Raw genomic sequence first — 16292 nt, forward strand, 5'->3', positions numbered from 1 at the left:
AATAAAACCATGCCAATCTCCAGGTATGGTGAAGGGTATGTGATGATGTGGGGCTATTTTAATTCCAAAGGCCAAGGGAACTTTATCAGGATGCATAGTATCCTGGATTCATGAAATAACCTTTAAAAATAAAAATCTGCCTGCCTCTATGGTGTTGAATGAGAGTATGTGAAAATCCAAAAAACAGCTAAAATATACTCCTGCTTTTTGAAATGTATTTGTATTAATCCAAAAAACAGCCAAAAACTATACTTCTGCTTTTGAAATGTATCAGCTCAAGAACAGTTGAGACTGTGCTTCTGCTTTTGACATGAGTTAACCCAAAAACAGCTAAAATATATTTCTGCTCTTGAAACCACAATACTGCGTTTGATTTTGGTTTGTGAGTGCTGATGTACCGTTAGAATTATATGATTGCTTAGAAATATAATCATGCTAAGCTTTTGTGTTACTGATATTACTATAAACATGCTTAGAGACATTTTAGTGTGAATTACTGTGTGAAGCTGCCTGTCTGACCCCGCAGTCGTGTAGAGGAAGTGTCTGCAAGAGGCTTCACACGCATAAATTGCTTTGTGTAACTGTCTGTCTGAACCTGCACAGCTAGAAGGAGGAAGTGCTGTTGGGCCCCTGTATACATGCACTTGGGGGCTAGGCTCTGGGTGCACATAGGGGAGAGAAAGGTTACTGCATTGACCTAGTGATGAACTGAGCCATTAGATTCTATGTTAGATAGCAAAATGCATATGCATATAGGAAATATCGTCATATGAGATGTTTCTACGTATATCCAACCTGATGCTTGCTTTAAGACTGTATTACCATGTAAGGTGAAACAAATGTGAAAAAACACACCTCGCTGTGATAGAGGGTTGAACCCCAAGAAATGTACATATAAAAATGGGTGCTTTGCCAAAAAGCGGCTCCCTTGGGCTTATTTTCTGCTCTCTTGACCGATACCCTTGCTGTAGGGACCTCCTGTGTCTTAGAGCCTTTTTGATTGATTGAACTTAGTTCATTTTTTCATTTATTTTGTTTTCTTGTTAACTTTTTGCTTTTTAAAAAAAAATAATAAAACCACCTGTGTTCGTCTTGAGCAAGGTGACCCAAAAAACCTTTTTTTTTCTTTTTTTGCCCTTTTAGAAGACTTTTTTTCCTTTTTCTCCACTTTACCCGTGTGAGCGGGGATACCCTAAAAGGGGAAGTGGTGGCCTCCTCTTTAACCGTGCGGTTTGCAGCAACCCCAGGGACCGATCTGACAAGCATGAAACTTTCCTTTAATATAGGCTTAACTATCCGCCCCGCTGACAGTATCTGTAACGGCTGTACGGCTGAAGAGGGCTTAGAGAGCGAGGGTTGTCGAGGGGGAGAAAAGGGGTTGACTTTAAAAGAAAAAGGGATACTATGCCTCGATAACTGTCACACCGCTCGACAATGGGAATTTAACATAGGGGTGTACTTACTTATGCCCCCTGTATTTTAAGGAAGAACATTAATTTATTTACGATACATTATTCATTCACAAAGAAAATTGGTGTCCTTAAAGGTCGAATTTTTCCTAATTTTTTAAATAAAGGCATTAAGATCAATTTCCATAAGATGATTTTTCATTCCTCTTTTTAGTCAACTTTAGCATGGGTTCATAAACTTATGAGCACAACTGTGGGAAAGATAAACTGGTTAGCTACTGTTTGACCTACTATGTGATATGATTTTATGCGTTGGTGTACATCTCCTTTACATCTCTGCTGGTTGTGTTTGTGTGAGAGTGAGTGAACAGGACACGGCGCACTGAAGTTATTGTTAGATCCTGGCTGAATTCTTTCAACTTTATTGCCCATTCACACATTATTGTCTGAATATTGTAATTGTATGGCAATTAATGTAACTGTATTTCGTCAATGAAGGAATATTAAAATAATCTGACTGACATTTTTTAAAGAAAGCAGTGAAACAAATTCAGAGATGTATCCCATGTTCAGATTGTACACATTTTGAATTGACTTAAGTCTTAGTCTTTCTCAACAGTAATTTGCATTATACTGCAGTGCCATTCATGTATAAAACTCCAACCTTATTATTGTTGATGAGCTTAATATTGTTGTGGTTGGCGCACCCAGAGAACCATTCACTATGTACAATAGAAAAAGTTTAATCCTTTTCCAGTTTGTTCCGTGGGCTGGACAACAAATGAGGTTAATACTCCATGCATAAAATACTTTAATTTATAATTTAATGAAAAGAACCACCACAAAGAAACTAAGGATACCATCAATAAACACCTTGCAAAGTGAATACAACAAAGGGCAAGTGACTTTAGTATGCTGCACATTGGCGTCCCCTACTGTTTTAAAGCAATAACTAATTCTACTTTTCACCTGCATACAAATAACAAAAGACAACTCAAGGACAAGGCCTTTCAAATAGAACTACAATCCAAAAGCAAAGGTATGTTGAGTAATTTTACAATATAGATCACCTTTGATCAGCCTAGACCAGAGTTTTGGCTGTTAGCAAACTGACTAGCAGGGTCATCAATGAGGTCAACTGGCCTGAAGCACTGCTCGGTTGCACCATTCTTCCTGCAAAAGAAAAAACAAAGTTGAATTAAAATGTATTCATTGAGCTCTGTGTTATTAATACATCAAGTACAAGTACAAACATATGAGAAGATAAGTTACCTCTCCTATGTGGTCTCAGGGTTAGTGGTCCTAGTGAGATGTCTGTAGTGGCATGGTAGGATACGTCCCTCTGAACGCGCCTGAGGTAACCTGGGTAACAGTGCTGCAGGAAACAACATTAGAGGCGTCTTTTTATGCACCTGTTGATAATTTATCCAAACACACAACAAACACACACACAAATACAGTAGTACTTACAGCTGTGCAGTTGTTGTGTCTTAAAAGACAAAGGTGGACCTGGCAGTGCAGGTAGATGGATGAAAAGTTCTTAAAGGTGAACATCCTGAAGGAGAATTGGGACACAGTGGAGATGCCGTTCTGAACCATCTCTACTGTTCCATCTGCTGGGTTAGGACACCTGGAAGACGGAGAAGATGGTGAAAGTTCCAATGTTACCAGGAAGAAAATAAAGTAGTTAAGTTGTAAAAGAGAGGATGGGTAGAGCAAGTGAAGAGAGGCCCTTCAATGGTCAAATTCTTTATTTATTTTTTCAGATTTTGACGAGAACCAGGGATCAGTGTGCTAAGACAAGATGAAGTTGCAATAGCTCCTACTCTGCATTTATGAGATCCCAGCGGACGGGGTAGCTGGTGAGGTTGACCGGCGTTGCCCAACAAGAGTCCAGAACAGTGGAGATCTGCCTTTGGTCGACTCCTTCTGTCCGCACCTCCACATACAACCTCTGGTCGATTTCCATTTCTATGTTCCTGTTACTGGTCAGGGGGAAGCGGAAGCCAGCGTCCTGGTAGGGGATCATTCTCATATGATACTGTCCATGGCCTACTGGAAGCTTCTTCCTCACAATGCTATGGAAAAAAAACGACACATAGCGTCACTACACTTGAGAAGGAACAATTCACTGGCAGGTGAAAGTCTTGCTTGCAATATTTGTTGTATTCACATTTACAGAACAGGGACAGACTCCCCTGAATTTCCTTTTCCTTTTGTTTGTATTGTTGGCTTAAACAGTAAGTTTATTAGAGTTGGTGCAGAACTTGACATTGAATAAACATTTCCAAGAACCAAGGGCACCTATCTTCAATCTTTGTCAATGTCATTACCACTGTCATCATAGAGCACCACTGCCACCTTACAAAAAAAAAAGGCAGGGTGCAGATGTAGCAGTGTTTAATATACTGTTATTGGAATACGTACTACTGAAACCCTATCATTGCATACGCCATGATGTATCACTATGGACAGTCCTCACTATAAAAAGGACAGTGTTACTTTTATTTAGTAAGCAACATGTGGGGGAGGTGATGGTGTCTTCACCTCTCTATAGGGTTGATGCCCACAGCCATGGACAGGGCCTGGGCCAGAGGGTATTCACAGCAGAAACGCAGATGAATGCTTCTCTGACGGCTTATTAGACGTTTATGAGGGTCCATGTTGCCCTGGATGGCATTCTCATAGATGAAATGGGTTCCATTGCTCTTTTAATGGAAATGACAAAATGGTTTGAGTTATTTGTAGTTGTTATATGTCTTAAGGAGAACATTTACATCTCAAATTTTCTTCAGTCTGTGTTGATAACATTAGAGTCTATGGAGCTATGTACCCTGAGAGCTGTCCCACACAGCTGATCATCATTATTAAAGTTGAACACCAGTCGTCCGTTCTGGAGAGTCCCATTGCAGAAGTCATCTTGGAGATGGAGGGCGTTGGAGTGGAAGCCAGCTTCAAACAGCTGGCAGCGTGACACGGACATAGTGCCTGAACTACTGACACAAGTGATGGACGAGTCTATGAAAGAGAGAGAAAAAAAAAAAAAATATATATATATATATATGTTTCTGTAGATTTTTTATAGAATCTCATGGTTAAAGTGTACTAATCAATATTTTTCGATTAATGGATCAAATCACAGCTGTAATTTAAAAGGTTTTTCTCCTAGTGACAAACCCACAGAGAACAGAGTTGAGACTCTCACAGATATTGTACCAATTTTATGAGTTTATATTTGATTACCAGTTTTAACCTTGTTTCTGAAAAATCATGTTTCATCTGTTATTTTGTCATGGTGGATGGATCACATTACCTCAATACCCATGAACCTTGGCCTCCATAGCAATGTCTACTAATCATCTCACATGCAGCATGTAAGTGATTTAAAATACAAAGCAACGATTTAAGAGCTGCCCTCACCATAGCTCTCATTGTTGAGCCGATGGTAGTGCTCATCACAGAAGCAGCCGTACACACCGTCCTTCTCACCACACCACTCGTACTCTGTGCAGTTCAGCTGTTCACAGGGGTCTGACTCAGCTATGGACAGTGGGGAAAGGATGAGACAAGGAGTCATAAAACTGTTAAAAAACAAGTAAAAGATAATACCTCTTTCCTCAAGAAGGACAAATGGAAAGTTCTGTTATATTACATTGAATTTAATTTAAATACTTGTATCCAATGCGACTTCCAATAAGTCCATTTAACCATGAAGGTACAAACTTGGAACAGCATTAGCTTAAAAAAAAAACAAACTACAAAGTGCCACATGTAAGTGCAACATAAGGATTTGTGTTCTCATTCATAATATTGGCCATCTATTAGCCCAGTGCAAACATACCACATTGCAAAGCAGAGCGCCATTCTGGGATGTTTAACCCCAAAACAGAGCAGGTTCTCTCATAGGCTGACACTGCAGAACACAGCATGCCATTGGCTGGAGTGTAGAGGCAGAGATCGTAGACACAGGAACTGAAAAATGGCTGTGGGTCAGAGTGCAGGTGACAGGCTCTGAATGGGCCGCTACTGTTGGTGATTACACTACAGAGCTCAGAGTATTCTTCCATAAAGGGACAGTTGTTCAATCCATCGCCACTCCTTTCATCGGTGGATCCACACCTAGATAACACATGATACGTTTAACACACACAACGTATTTTTCTGTAATATTATGTAGTGTGTTCTCTTTCTTTAAGTAGTGAAAAGATTGTCAACTGATGATACTTTAGTTTTTTTCAAAACACCTCACCCTGGTTGTCTTGTGGGTGACTTCCAGCTGTGTCCAAATTGATTGTCATTTTGTGTCAATGTGCCATTGGGCAAGACTTTGTCATCTGCAGGATCACTGTTGAAGTTTCCACACATCCCAGTGACTCTGTTTTGATAGTGTTGGCCTATTCTGACCAGTAAAGTACTCTGCCCGTCGAACTGGACTATCAAGTTAATGGCATCGACCACTATGTAGCTTCCCTGCCTTACCACGTGAGCTAATGTTCCTACAGTGGCGGGAAGAGACACTTCACTTCCATTCACCTGGAGGGATAAGAGATATGAGAGAGACAGACTGACAAGAAGTAAGGATGCACTACCGATGTTTTCAGCAGACACATATAGAAAGTTGTTCATCCAAAAAGTGTTTACCTTTACTATTTGGTTGGGTCCAATCCTGACATACACTCTCTCTGGTTGTTTTGAGAGGTATATATCCACTGCTGACACAAACGACACACGGTTGTTTCCACGGTGATTATTGGTGGCTACTACCTGAAACTGTGTTTCATTGGTGCCGTGGCTCACACTCTCAGTAATGATGTAAGAGCATGTGCCCTGGAAATGAGCCAGTGCCCCATCAAAGGTGATGTAGTGTGGGTCCCCCCATACAATGCAAGAAGACATTGCATCAAAACAGCCCAACTGACCATTTCTGATGGTGCACTCTTGTGCAGGAGTGCAAGATGCAGCAGAACAGCGCAGGTCATTGGGAGCATGGCATTCACATCGCTGGGAACAACCCTCTGTCCAGAAGGACTCACCAGCCTGCAACAAGCGAGAAAAAGAGACACATAAAAAGGATATATTTAACATGTGATACATCAAGACAAGACAAAAGGCTGCTGAGGGGGATTGGATAATAAAATTGTCATTGTTCTGTGTTGTGAATCATACATTAAATATTAATATGCAACATATTCATATTCATATGCCATATAGTACAGTTATACAGATTTATATAAATTGTGGGCTGTGTATAACAATATTATATGTAATATTCCAAGTCATTACAAGGCAATTAGAAAGCTTTAATACATTTAAAAGGATGAATAAAATAGAAAACGAACAATGGGCAAATTGTATTAATGATAATGGTAATGGTGTTAAGAGAAAAGAGGGGGAAATTGAGGTGTAATGGGGCGAGTAGATGTAAAAAGGGTTAATTTGCAAAATGTATTAAGCAGAATCTGAGGATACAGTCAGCCAGTGTTCTGCAACTACAAAATTATTTTTTTACACAAAATGTGTAGCACAATAAAGTAGCAAATTGTTCTTCCATATTTAAGTAATCTGATGATAAACAGAACAACTATTGTAGCGTGGCTTTGGTCCTCTCTCTAAAGTATTGTGAAATAACTTGTTACTTGGTAACTTTGGTTACTTTGTTAAGCACAGCAATGTTGATGTTGATAGAGGTGGGTAGACTGAGAAAGACAATGGGATTCTGACATCTGTGATATAGGAGAGCTGCTTAATGATCCTTGACCAAAGGGAAATGGTTGTGTGTGCAAAGGCTAAAATCATAGAGATTAATTAACTTACACTATAGTAGAAGCCATCATATTGACAGCCACAGCTTTCCACAGGGACACATCTTGTCCCACTCCTGAGGAAGCCCTCGTTACAGAAACATCCTTCAGAGCAAACCTGCTCACAGGTGGCATCAATGCTGCTGGCACAGGTGTGGCCACAGCTGGTACCACACAGCTCATAATGGCTGTTGGCTGGACAGTCAAGTCCTTTATAAGAATTAAATGATGGATGTCAGGTGGTTAAAATGATTAACGTTGGTCAATTAACTAAGCATGAACATATGTGCAGAAGATCAAAAGACTTTCTTGGAAAACACTTACTGCAGGTGTTCTGTCTCCAAGGGTAGATTCGAACATTAGCAGACTGACAGGCACTGACATATGTTTGAATGGCCCTACACTGAAGATCTTGGCCTTGATTTCCAGCCACACAAACATCAAACACACAGTCATTGAAATATGGCGCTGGGTCCACATGCTCATGGCAGAAGCTGAGGGGACCGTCGGCTGCCCGAATCATCTCACATTGTGCTCTAGCAGGTAGGTCATTGGAGCATTGTGGGCAAGAGGAGCCACAGCCATCACTGCAGGTGTAGTTGGCTGCCACTTTCCAAGCTGTCCCAAACTCTTGTGGAGTGGTGACCATCATTCCAGATGGGGTGTGGAACTCATCATTTGGATTGCCATTGAAGTTTCCACAAAGTCCACATGTTTTTCCTCTGTATTAATGACAATAGTTAAATACATCCACAGTCAAAGCTACATGTGTTCAACATGTGTGATAAAAATAATTTTTCAGAATGTAAACTAAATCATTCAAACATAAATACCTGTAACTTGAAGGCACAGAGATAGACACTGTGTACTGTCCATCGTACATGACACTCAGGCCAAAATCAGTGCTGAGATATGTGCGAGATCCACTTGCGTAGATAGAAACACGACTTCCATTTAAGAGAATAGGTAAGTTTTTAATTACTCCATTCACCTTTAACATTGGAAAAACAGAAGCTGAATAGAAAGAAGCTGATAGCAATCATAGATTTGTATTTGTGTTGCAACTATCTGTTGCTTTTAAAAATTATAGATGTCAAATCCAGTGTCGATCAAAATAGATGTAGAGTCAGAGGAATAATTTGATTAAGGATGTCTTCAATAGGAATCTGTTTTACTCACCTGTACCACACCGTGGCTCACCCTCGTCATTTGCACTCGATAGCCCCATACTTTCACAAAAACTTCAGCTGTGATTGAAACAGTCAACCCATTCCACGGCTCATTCTTAGCTTCCACTGAAAACTCATGGAGCCCATCAGTGTCATTACAAAGGGTCGCCAGCACATAGCGGCAGGTTCCCTGGAAGTCATAGGCCTTGTGATCAAAGGTGAGGTAGTGAGGGTCACCAGATGCAGAGCAGGTGCCCTGAGGGTTTGTATGGCAGCCAAACTCACCCTCCACCACACGGCAGGACTCCTGGGGACCACAGGAGTTGGGGATACAGTGGACTGCCCCAGTAGTGCCATTGCACATACACAAGCTCTGACATTCCTCACCATCCCAGAACTGTTCCCCCCCGCGCCGATAGCGTCCTCGGTGATGGCATCCACAGGCTCTTGGTGTTACGCACTGGTTGCCATTGAGGACAAAACCATCATTACACTGGCACCCCTCCTGGCACACAGTGTCACAGGCGAAAGGGAAAGAGAGGCTGGGGCAGGTGGAAGGACAAGTGGTTCCACAGAATTCATAATGGCTGTTTAGAGGGCAGTTTGGCTCTAGAGAAAAACAAAGAAATTAATTTAGCAAAATCATTGAAATTATATTAAAATCACCTACCCTAAAAGGCAGCAAAGTGTTTACCACATTCAGTTGCATTCCTCCAGCGTTGAAGGTGTACACCGTTCTGTTGACACATTAGTGCATAATCTCGTAGGACTTCACACAGCACTGATGCTGGATCTCTAGAGGCTCTAATGATCTCCACACATGCATTCACATGCTCCCGTGGGTCCACCACGGCCCAACACTGGGCAAACGGCCCATGCGGCGAGCCAAGAATGCCACAGTACTCACTAGAATTGTAATTTGTTGTAGAGTTATTATTTACACTTTCCACACATTGTGCATTGAGAGAGCCATCTCGCCAACTGTCCCCAAAGTCCTGAGAACTGTTGACCAGGACTCCATTGGGTGTGCGGAAGTCATCTTGTGGGTGACCATTGTAATTACCACAGAGTCCTCCCAGTGAATTGTAGATACCAGGTGCAGTGACACGCACAAAGTGAGGCCAGACTATCTGCACCGTTACACCAAAGGAGGTGCGAACTATGACACTTTGAATGCTGCTGTGGTAGATTTGGATTTGGTTGGACGCTGAGCTGAATGGTAGTCTTATCTGCTGACCGTCAACCTAAAGGGATATATTAAACAGCCAGTATAAGTGTTTTCAGTTTTCATCAAAAAACTTTTTAGAACCTTTTTTTTGAAAAAGAGTGCCCATTTTTATGTGTTGTTTAAAAGATTATTTCTGCATGCAAGACTGTTATTCTATAATTCAATTTTTTTATAAAAATGTTTCTCTGGTGTCACAACTCATTTATTTTTTTTTTAGCTCTTGAAACATATTCGTGACTTACCTGAACACTGCTGCTATCTGTCATTTCTATGGAGATTTGGGTTCCCTCAGCTTCAAACTTCAGCAACCGGGCAAAACCCTGCTGGCCTCTGGGCACTTTTTCTGCTGTCACCACAAAATGTGGGTGACTAGACAAACCCATTACTTTGGCAAGGGTCAATCTACATGCCCCAGGATACTGGTATGTCAGTCCATCAAATGTATGGTATGACCCTGGGCCTCTTATCCAACATGTTGCATAACGGTTAGGCCTGCATCCTCTTTCTCCCTCCTCCACCCTGCAAGACTCTTGTGGCCCACAACCATGAGAGTGGCAAGTCATGGAGCCATAACTGCAGCTACAACGTCTCCCACAGTCCTCGTCTAGTAATGTAGTTTCTCCAGAGCGGTAGTAGCGACCCTCAAAGCTGCAGCCACATTCAGAATGAGCCACGCAGACCCCACCACTAAGGACATAGCCTGGATTGCAGATACAGCTCTCCTGGGGAGGGAGAGGGCAGTTGTAGGTAGAATTGGGATTGACACAGGTAGCTGGACATCCTGTGCCTTGGGACTCAAAGTGGCTGTTGGCTGGGCAGAGGATTTCTAGACAGAAGAAAAGAACATTGATCTTAACATCATGGACATTTTACCAAAAGGATTATTTAAAATAATGTTGATTGATGAACAGACATACCACAGAAGCCTTGTCTCCTCCAGCTGGGCAGCTGTATACCATTCTTTTGACACTGACTTGCATACACATTTAGCGCTTGGCACAGAATGGGTTGGTAGCCTCCTCCTACACACAGATCATACACACAACTCTCAACAAAGGTCTGTGGTGGAAGTCGTCCATGGCAAGCAGCAAAAGGTCCAGAACTGCTCTGGAGGAAACCACAATTGGCACTGTTGCTGTATAAAGATTTCTGAGCCTCAGTGCAGGCAGCACAGTTCAGACCTCCACATCGCGTCCCACAACCAGGCTCATCGTCTCCTGATGTTTGCCAGCTGTTGGCAAAAACCACGTCAGAGCTCACAACTTCGCCTTGGCGGGTTCGAAAGTCATCCTCAGGGTGATTATTGAAGTTTCCACACAGGCCACATGTTGCATTCTGGTAAGTGTATGGCACACTGATTCTGACATAATGATAAGTGTCATAAGACACCTCCAAGCCAAAGTCAGTACTGATGATCACAGAAAAACCTGACTCATAAACCTGGACGGTGCCATTGCTAAGGGAGATCGGAGTGGCTGCAAACTTCCCATTAATCTGTAAGCACACAAGCAAGTGAAGACATAGTAAAACTACTTAAATAGTAATAGTAAAGAATATGAACTAAATTCTAAATATTACAGTAGGTGTGAACTTCTTATTGCTAACCTTAGCCTCACCACGTCGTCCCTTGACAAGTTCAATTGTTTCATTATTGACATACACTTTGACCAGTCGTGTCCAAGAAACCTGAGTGCTGCCACGGTGCTCGTTCTTGCCCTCTACTCTGTAGTAGGGCAACCCATTGCCACATTGCTCAGAGAGAACATAAGTGCAGGTGCCCTGGAAGTGAAACACTGTGTTATCGAAGGTATAGTAATGTGGATCGCCACTTATGGTGCAGGCACGTCTCTGCACCGTCTGACAGGAGAACTGAAAGGCACTAGGCTGGCAGATTTGGGAAAAGGAGCAGGGTTCGCTGTGACACTCCAGGCCTTCTGAGGTACAGGTGCACTTCTGTGCACAGGTACTGTCACTCCAGAATGAGTCACCCCGCTGCACAGGTTGACCTTGAAGACAAATAAAGGAAATAGAAAAATAATTTTCCTTGAAAGGCATTGACAACAACATGCAAACACTAATTAAACATTTTGGGGGGCATTTGAGCCTTTAGTTTTTATAACAAACAGTAGAATGGGGTCGATAAATGAGGTGATAGAGAAGAGGAGGACATAAGAAGACAGGTCCCCAGCCACCATGGACTTGGGACGCTGCATTGTCACTTGTAGCGTCTTGACCTTGTAGAATACTTAAATGCCCCAACCATTTAACTGTTCAGAACTACTTAAGCATGCCAATGCAAATTTCAAATTTAATTAAATAAAAGATATGATACAAAAAATGTAACTTAGATCACCAGTATATCATCATATTCTAATGGGCTAGCAGTTCAGTGCACAACATACACAATATAGCATATAAAACATTGTTCAATTGTTCAACAACAAGCACGTTTATCATCAGACTTTCTAGTATCTTCATAGAACGATGATCACATGTACAGATTACTGTAAAAAGTACCATGGTGAACACCCTATGGTTCTGGTTTTACCATTGAAAGCGCAGCCTCTTGATCCACGATCTGTCCGGAAAGCCCAACGACCGGGTACGTTGACGTTGCTGCTCAGGCGGAAAGCTGAGTAATTGCCAGTTGCATTGTTTGAGAATGATCCAGGAATAGTGAAATGATGAGGTGATTGTTCTGTGTCATATCCAGCCTGGAGGTACATCACACATTAGTAAAATAATTATTAATACAATTATTTTAAAGTTTTTTGTACATTACTGCGTTCAGATTTCAGTAATGCATGGGAACTTAAAAACATGTTTTGTAGAATACATTGCATACAATTTTAATGGTTCGAACCTGTACATTGTGAGTTGTTAAGGCTATTATCCCATAGTTCATTATCACAAATGAGTACTGGCCATCAGAGATCAAGACAGCTTGGATAGTTGTACGCTGTAAAAATTGAGTTGTGATTATTATAGTAAATATAGTAGGTACAATACACACTCACATCATTATGTATTTCTCCATTTCTTGAACAAGTTGACTTACTGTTCCAGTGGTTGGAAAGTAGGCCACCTCATACCATGTTGCAACAAAGACCCAGTTGGCATTGAAGTTCAGCCCTGGGAAATACCCATTAATGTCCTGTGTAGCTTGTTGGAGGACACTGCCGCTGGTGTATTGGTTGTAGTAGATCTCACCATTTACTCTGTTATCTAAATCTGTCCAGAATACAGCGATGATGTCTCTGGTTCCATATATTGGAAACCTTTGAGGAATATAACTAGAAAATGCTTTGTTAAAGGTAAGGTGTCCATTTTGGTTTACCTGGAAACAAATGAACCAGTTCTTATTAACAAAGTATTATTAGGCCTTGATTACACTCATTGACAATTGCAAGTTATCAAGGATCAATGTATTTACTGTATTTTATAACCATATTAAAGATATATCAATATATTAACTATAACTGTAGTAGTTTTTTTCAAATATCTAAAACATTTAAGTTAAGTTGAAGTTACAAAGTATAGTTTCATAAAATATTTAAAGCATAAAATGCTTTTTTCTTCTCTTATTATTTTTTGTATAAATGTTTGCTCATTTACAACACAGATATTGAGTTAGAAGTGATTTTAGTCTCCAAAAGTTATAGATTTTGCAGTTTGCTAAAAAATATTTTTCCATACATAAATCTGAGAATAGGACCGGCCAAAATACACAAAAGGTCGTTGCAGGAGAATTAGAGGAGAACTTCCATCGTCTGATCGAGGGCTTGTGGTTCCAGCAATTGCGTAGAGGGGTCCTAAGGAACAAATACATCACATTTAAAAAATAAAAATAAAAAAAGATAAAATGCTCATCCACATTGGCCTTATTGGCAAATGTTGCAACCTGTTTTTAACATTAGATCATCATAGATCGCTAGATTTAGCATATATCCAACCTTCCAGAATTCCCATTTACCTTTTCAGGCATTTTGACAATATTATAGCAGGAAAAGCACAGATGTCATTGAAAACATTTGAAATGACAGCATTGTGCAGCAATTTGACCAAGGAGATGAAGGACCCTGGATCTTTATAAGGCTATACTGGACATATAAATTAATTTACTAATGGTTATGCTGTGAAAAATGTCTAATTAAAAGCAACTTTACACCACCTGAAGATCTTCTTTTGTCTGAGTGTACTTTAGTGATTCAGTGCACCATGATATAATTTCCTACCACATCCCATGTGCAACCAGAGGGGGGCGGTGAAACACTGCCTTTCAGTCTGGTATTATATTACTTGGTAAGTATAGCACGGCAAATCAAACCAATTATCTAAGCTTCAACTTACCTGAAGTCTGAGGAATCACCGTACCTATGAAAACAACGCATAAATATCAGAATTACATTCAGTGGCCAAGTATGTGTGCCCGTACAAGGAACTAAAATTTTTTTGTTGTTCTCAAAGTACAACCACAGAAATAAACATACAGCTAAAAACAAGCACAACTAATCTGAACTGCAAGGTGTGCAAAGGGTGCTGAAATATAGAATGATAAATGTAACAGGTTGCTTATATACATTAGGTAGGTGGATATGACATACAGTGTATCTACAGTATGCTTGGATTAGCTAGTGAATTTACCTAAATGCATCAACAGAAATAAAAATGTGTTTAATTGAATTTTATTTAATAAAACACTCACCTATCATGCCCAAAAGCAGCACAGGCAACATGATTTGACCCGCCATTCTCCAAAAATGAAATTCTAAACCTGCTGACTAAATATAATGAATTCAATTTAAAAAAATAAAAAAATAGGACAGAATTAGAACGAAAGAGTACTCAAGAGACTGCATACCAAACCCAAAGATTCTTAGTCCTGTACATTTGTTAGTTCATGGTTTTAAGAGCAAAATATATTTATAGATTTAAATTCATATTGATCCAGATATACATTAAAGTATACATTATATTCACATGCACATAACATTTTTATTCATGTACTGTAAGTATATGCAATACTTTCTGAGAAAATGGCATGGCAAGCGTTTAAAAAAACTATATCTTGCGGTCTAATTTTATATGATTTTTCATTAACATTTTATTATATTAACTTACATCCTAATAATTGACAAGCAAACAAGACTGTAAACATCACCTATGTGTCTGAGGTAATAATTTTAATAAAAATAACATTTTGATGATGTCAAGTGAAGATTGTCCTCAATAATGTTCTGGCTATAATTCAGTTGGAAACCAGCACCATGTTTCAAGGGAATACTATTAATATGCAGCATCAGTTTGAAAATAATGTCTCATTTATCAAAAATAAATTGATTACCTGTTCATATGTGCTTCTTTTGTTCTTATATCACTCATCTATGTGAGACTGTGGCACTGCAACAATGCTTTATACAGTTAAAGCTGGCACTATTCCATATATCTGTCATCTGACCAGTTACAGGAATATCAGATGGATGAATTCCTCATAACAAGTGAACCAAACATTCTATTGTGAATTAAGAATAGTGAAGATTATTGGACTGTGTTCAGCAGAAACAGAAAGAAGATGTAATATGCTACCAAAGGCTTTTATACTTAGAGCAAATTGTTAGAAAGCTATATAAGTGTCAAGATACTTGTTCCCATGGAGTATTTATTACAATACTGGTCACCATTGTAGAAAAGCTTGAACTTAGCCTATTTCTACTGCCATAGAAACAGGACCAATTACCCCTTGAACTATCAAGTCATTTTCTTATAAACTAAAGTAAAATAACAAAAACATTCATATTAACTTGGTTTTTGCAACACTGAAATTTTTTTAATGTTAACTGCTGAGAATATATGACATACTCTTTGTTTTAAGTAATCTGCCAAGGAGGTTCTGTTTGCAGTCTCACATTATTACAAGATATCTTAAAAACTGCTCAAAGAGTTGGTTATTCTATAGACAACATCAGAGATATTCAACAGGGGGTCCGTGACCCTTAAGGGGTCCTCAGAGTAAGTGAACTGCAATTAGATTTTGCCCTGCAGCCCAGGCTGGAAACCTGTACATTCCGCTGCTTCCGTTACAAATTTGCGGGAACCAATGACAAACTGGCTAATCCACCTGGCTTGCTACTGGCGGGTTTTACACGATGACGATAGAGAAGCGACCAAGCAGCTTCTTGTTTACATTCAACAAGCCGGCCACCGAAGCGCAGCAACCGTCAATGTCGCTGTAGCTGCTACGTCACCCGGATCGTTGGTCTGATTGGTTGAAGGACTATCCAATTGCGTACAGAGTCATTTGAACTATGCCCGTTGATCACGCCTCTTGTGCAGAGAAAATACAGAGCAGACTCCCCAGACTAATGTTCAAGCTTAAAAGATTGAGCTTGGTCTGGTGATAGCCAAACTAGGGGGGCTGCCAAATTATGTTAAAAATTGGCCTTTTATCTATAACATTTAATTTACACATTGAAGATAAGCTTACTATAGGTAAGGAAGCCATACAATTAAGCTTAAGGATTCACTGTGCCTTCCACATGTATGTTTAACATTAAAACATGATGTATAAATAATATATTAATATCCATTCATTTTTATCTATCCTGCCCCATTAAACATGCAACTTGATTTGATACAATACATGTACTATAGGGGGTAAGCTAAATAGTTTGGGTTTTATTTGCTT

The 16292-nt window shown here is 40.0% G+C and overlaps 1 protein-coding gene across 1 annotated transcript; it reads right to left on the bottom strand.

Annotated features, from left to right (window-relative positions):
* Positions 1-2215: 2215 nt before the first annotated feature.
* LOC114548590 (alpha-tectorin) lies at positions 2216-14351 on the bottom strand. Its single transcript, XM_028568576.1, has 24 exons — positions 14313-14351; positions 13958-13981; positions 13304-13419; positions 12666-12944; positions 12471-12566; positions 12156-12321; positions 11213-11613; positions 10525-11101; positions 9850-10433; positions 9074-9623; positions 8390-8988; positions 8044-8201; positions 7535-7932; positions 7224-7420; positions 6051-6446; positions 5659-5942; positions 5251-5528; positions 4830-4949; positions 4243-4427; positions 3957-4117; positions 3236-3487; positions 2880-3039; positions 2682-2784; positions 2216-2582 (listed from the first exon to the last, which is right to left on the bottom strand). The coding sequence occupies exons 1-24, from the start codon at positions 14341-14343 to the stop codon at positions 2491-2493; spliced, it is 6207 nt and encodes a 2068-aa protein (XP_028424377.1). The 5' UTR covers positions 14344-14351; the 3' UTR covers positions 2216-2490.
* Positions 14352-16292: the final 1941 nt, after the last annotated feature.

This window comes from Perca flavescens, chromosome 21 (genome assembly GCF_004354835.1).
Source record: "Perca flavescens isolate YP-PL-M2 chromosome 21, PFLA_1.0, whole genome shotgun sequence".
NCBI classification, from domain to species: Eukaryota; Metazoa; Chordata; class Actinopteri; order Perciformes; family Percidae; genus Perca; species Perca flavescens.

Coding starts and splice junctions, on each gene's coding strand:
- LOC114548590 (XM_028568576.1), bottom strand. CDS start 14,343: ATGTTGCCTGTGCTGCTTTTGGGCATGATAG. Junction 13,982..14,312: donor GCTGCTTTTGGGCATGATAG/GTGAGTGTTTTA, acceptor TTGTTTTCATAG/GTACGGTGATTCCTCAGACT. Junction 13,420..13,957: donor GGTGATTCCTCAGACTTCAG/GTAAGTTGAAGC, acceptor TTTGTTCCTTAG/GACCCCTCTACGCAATTGCT.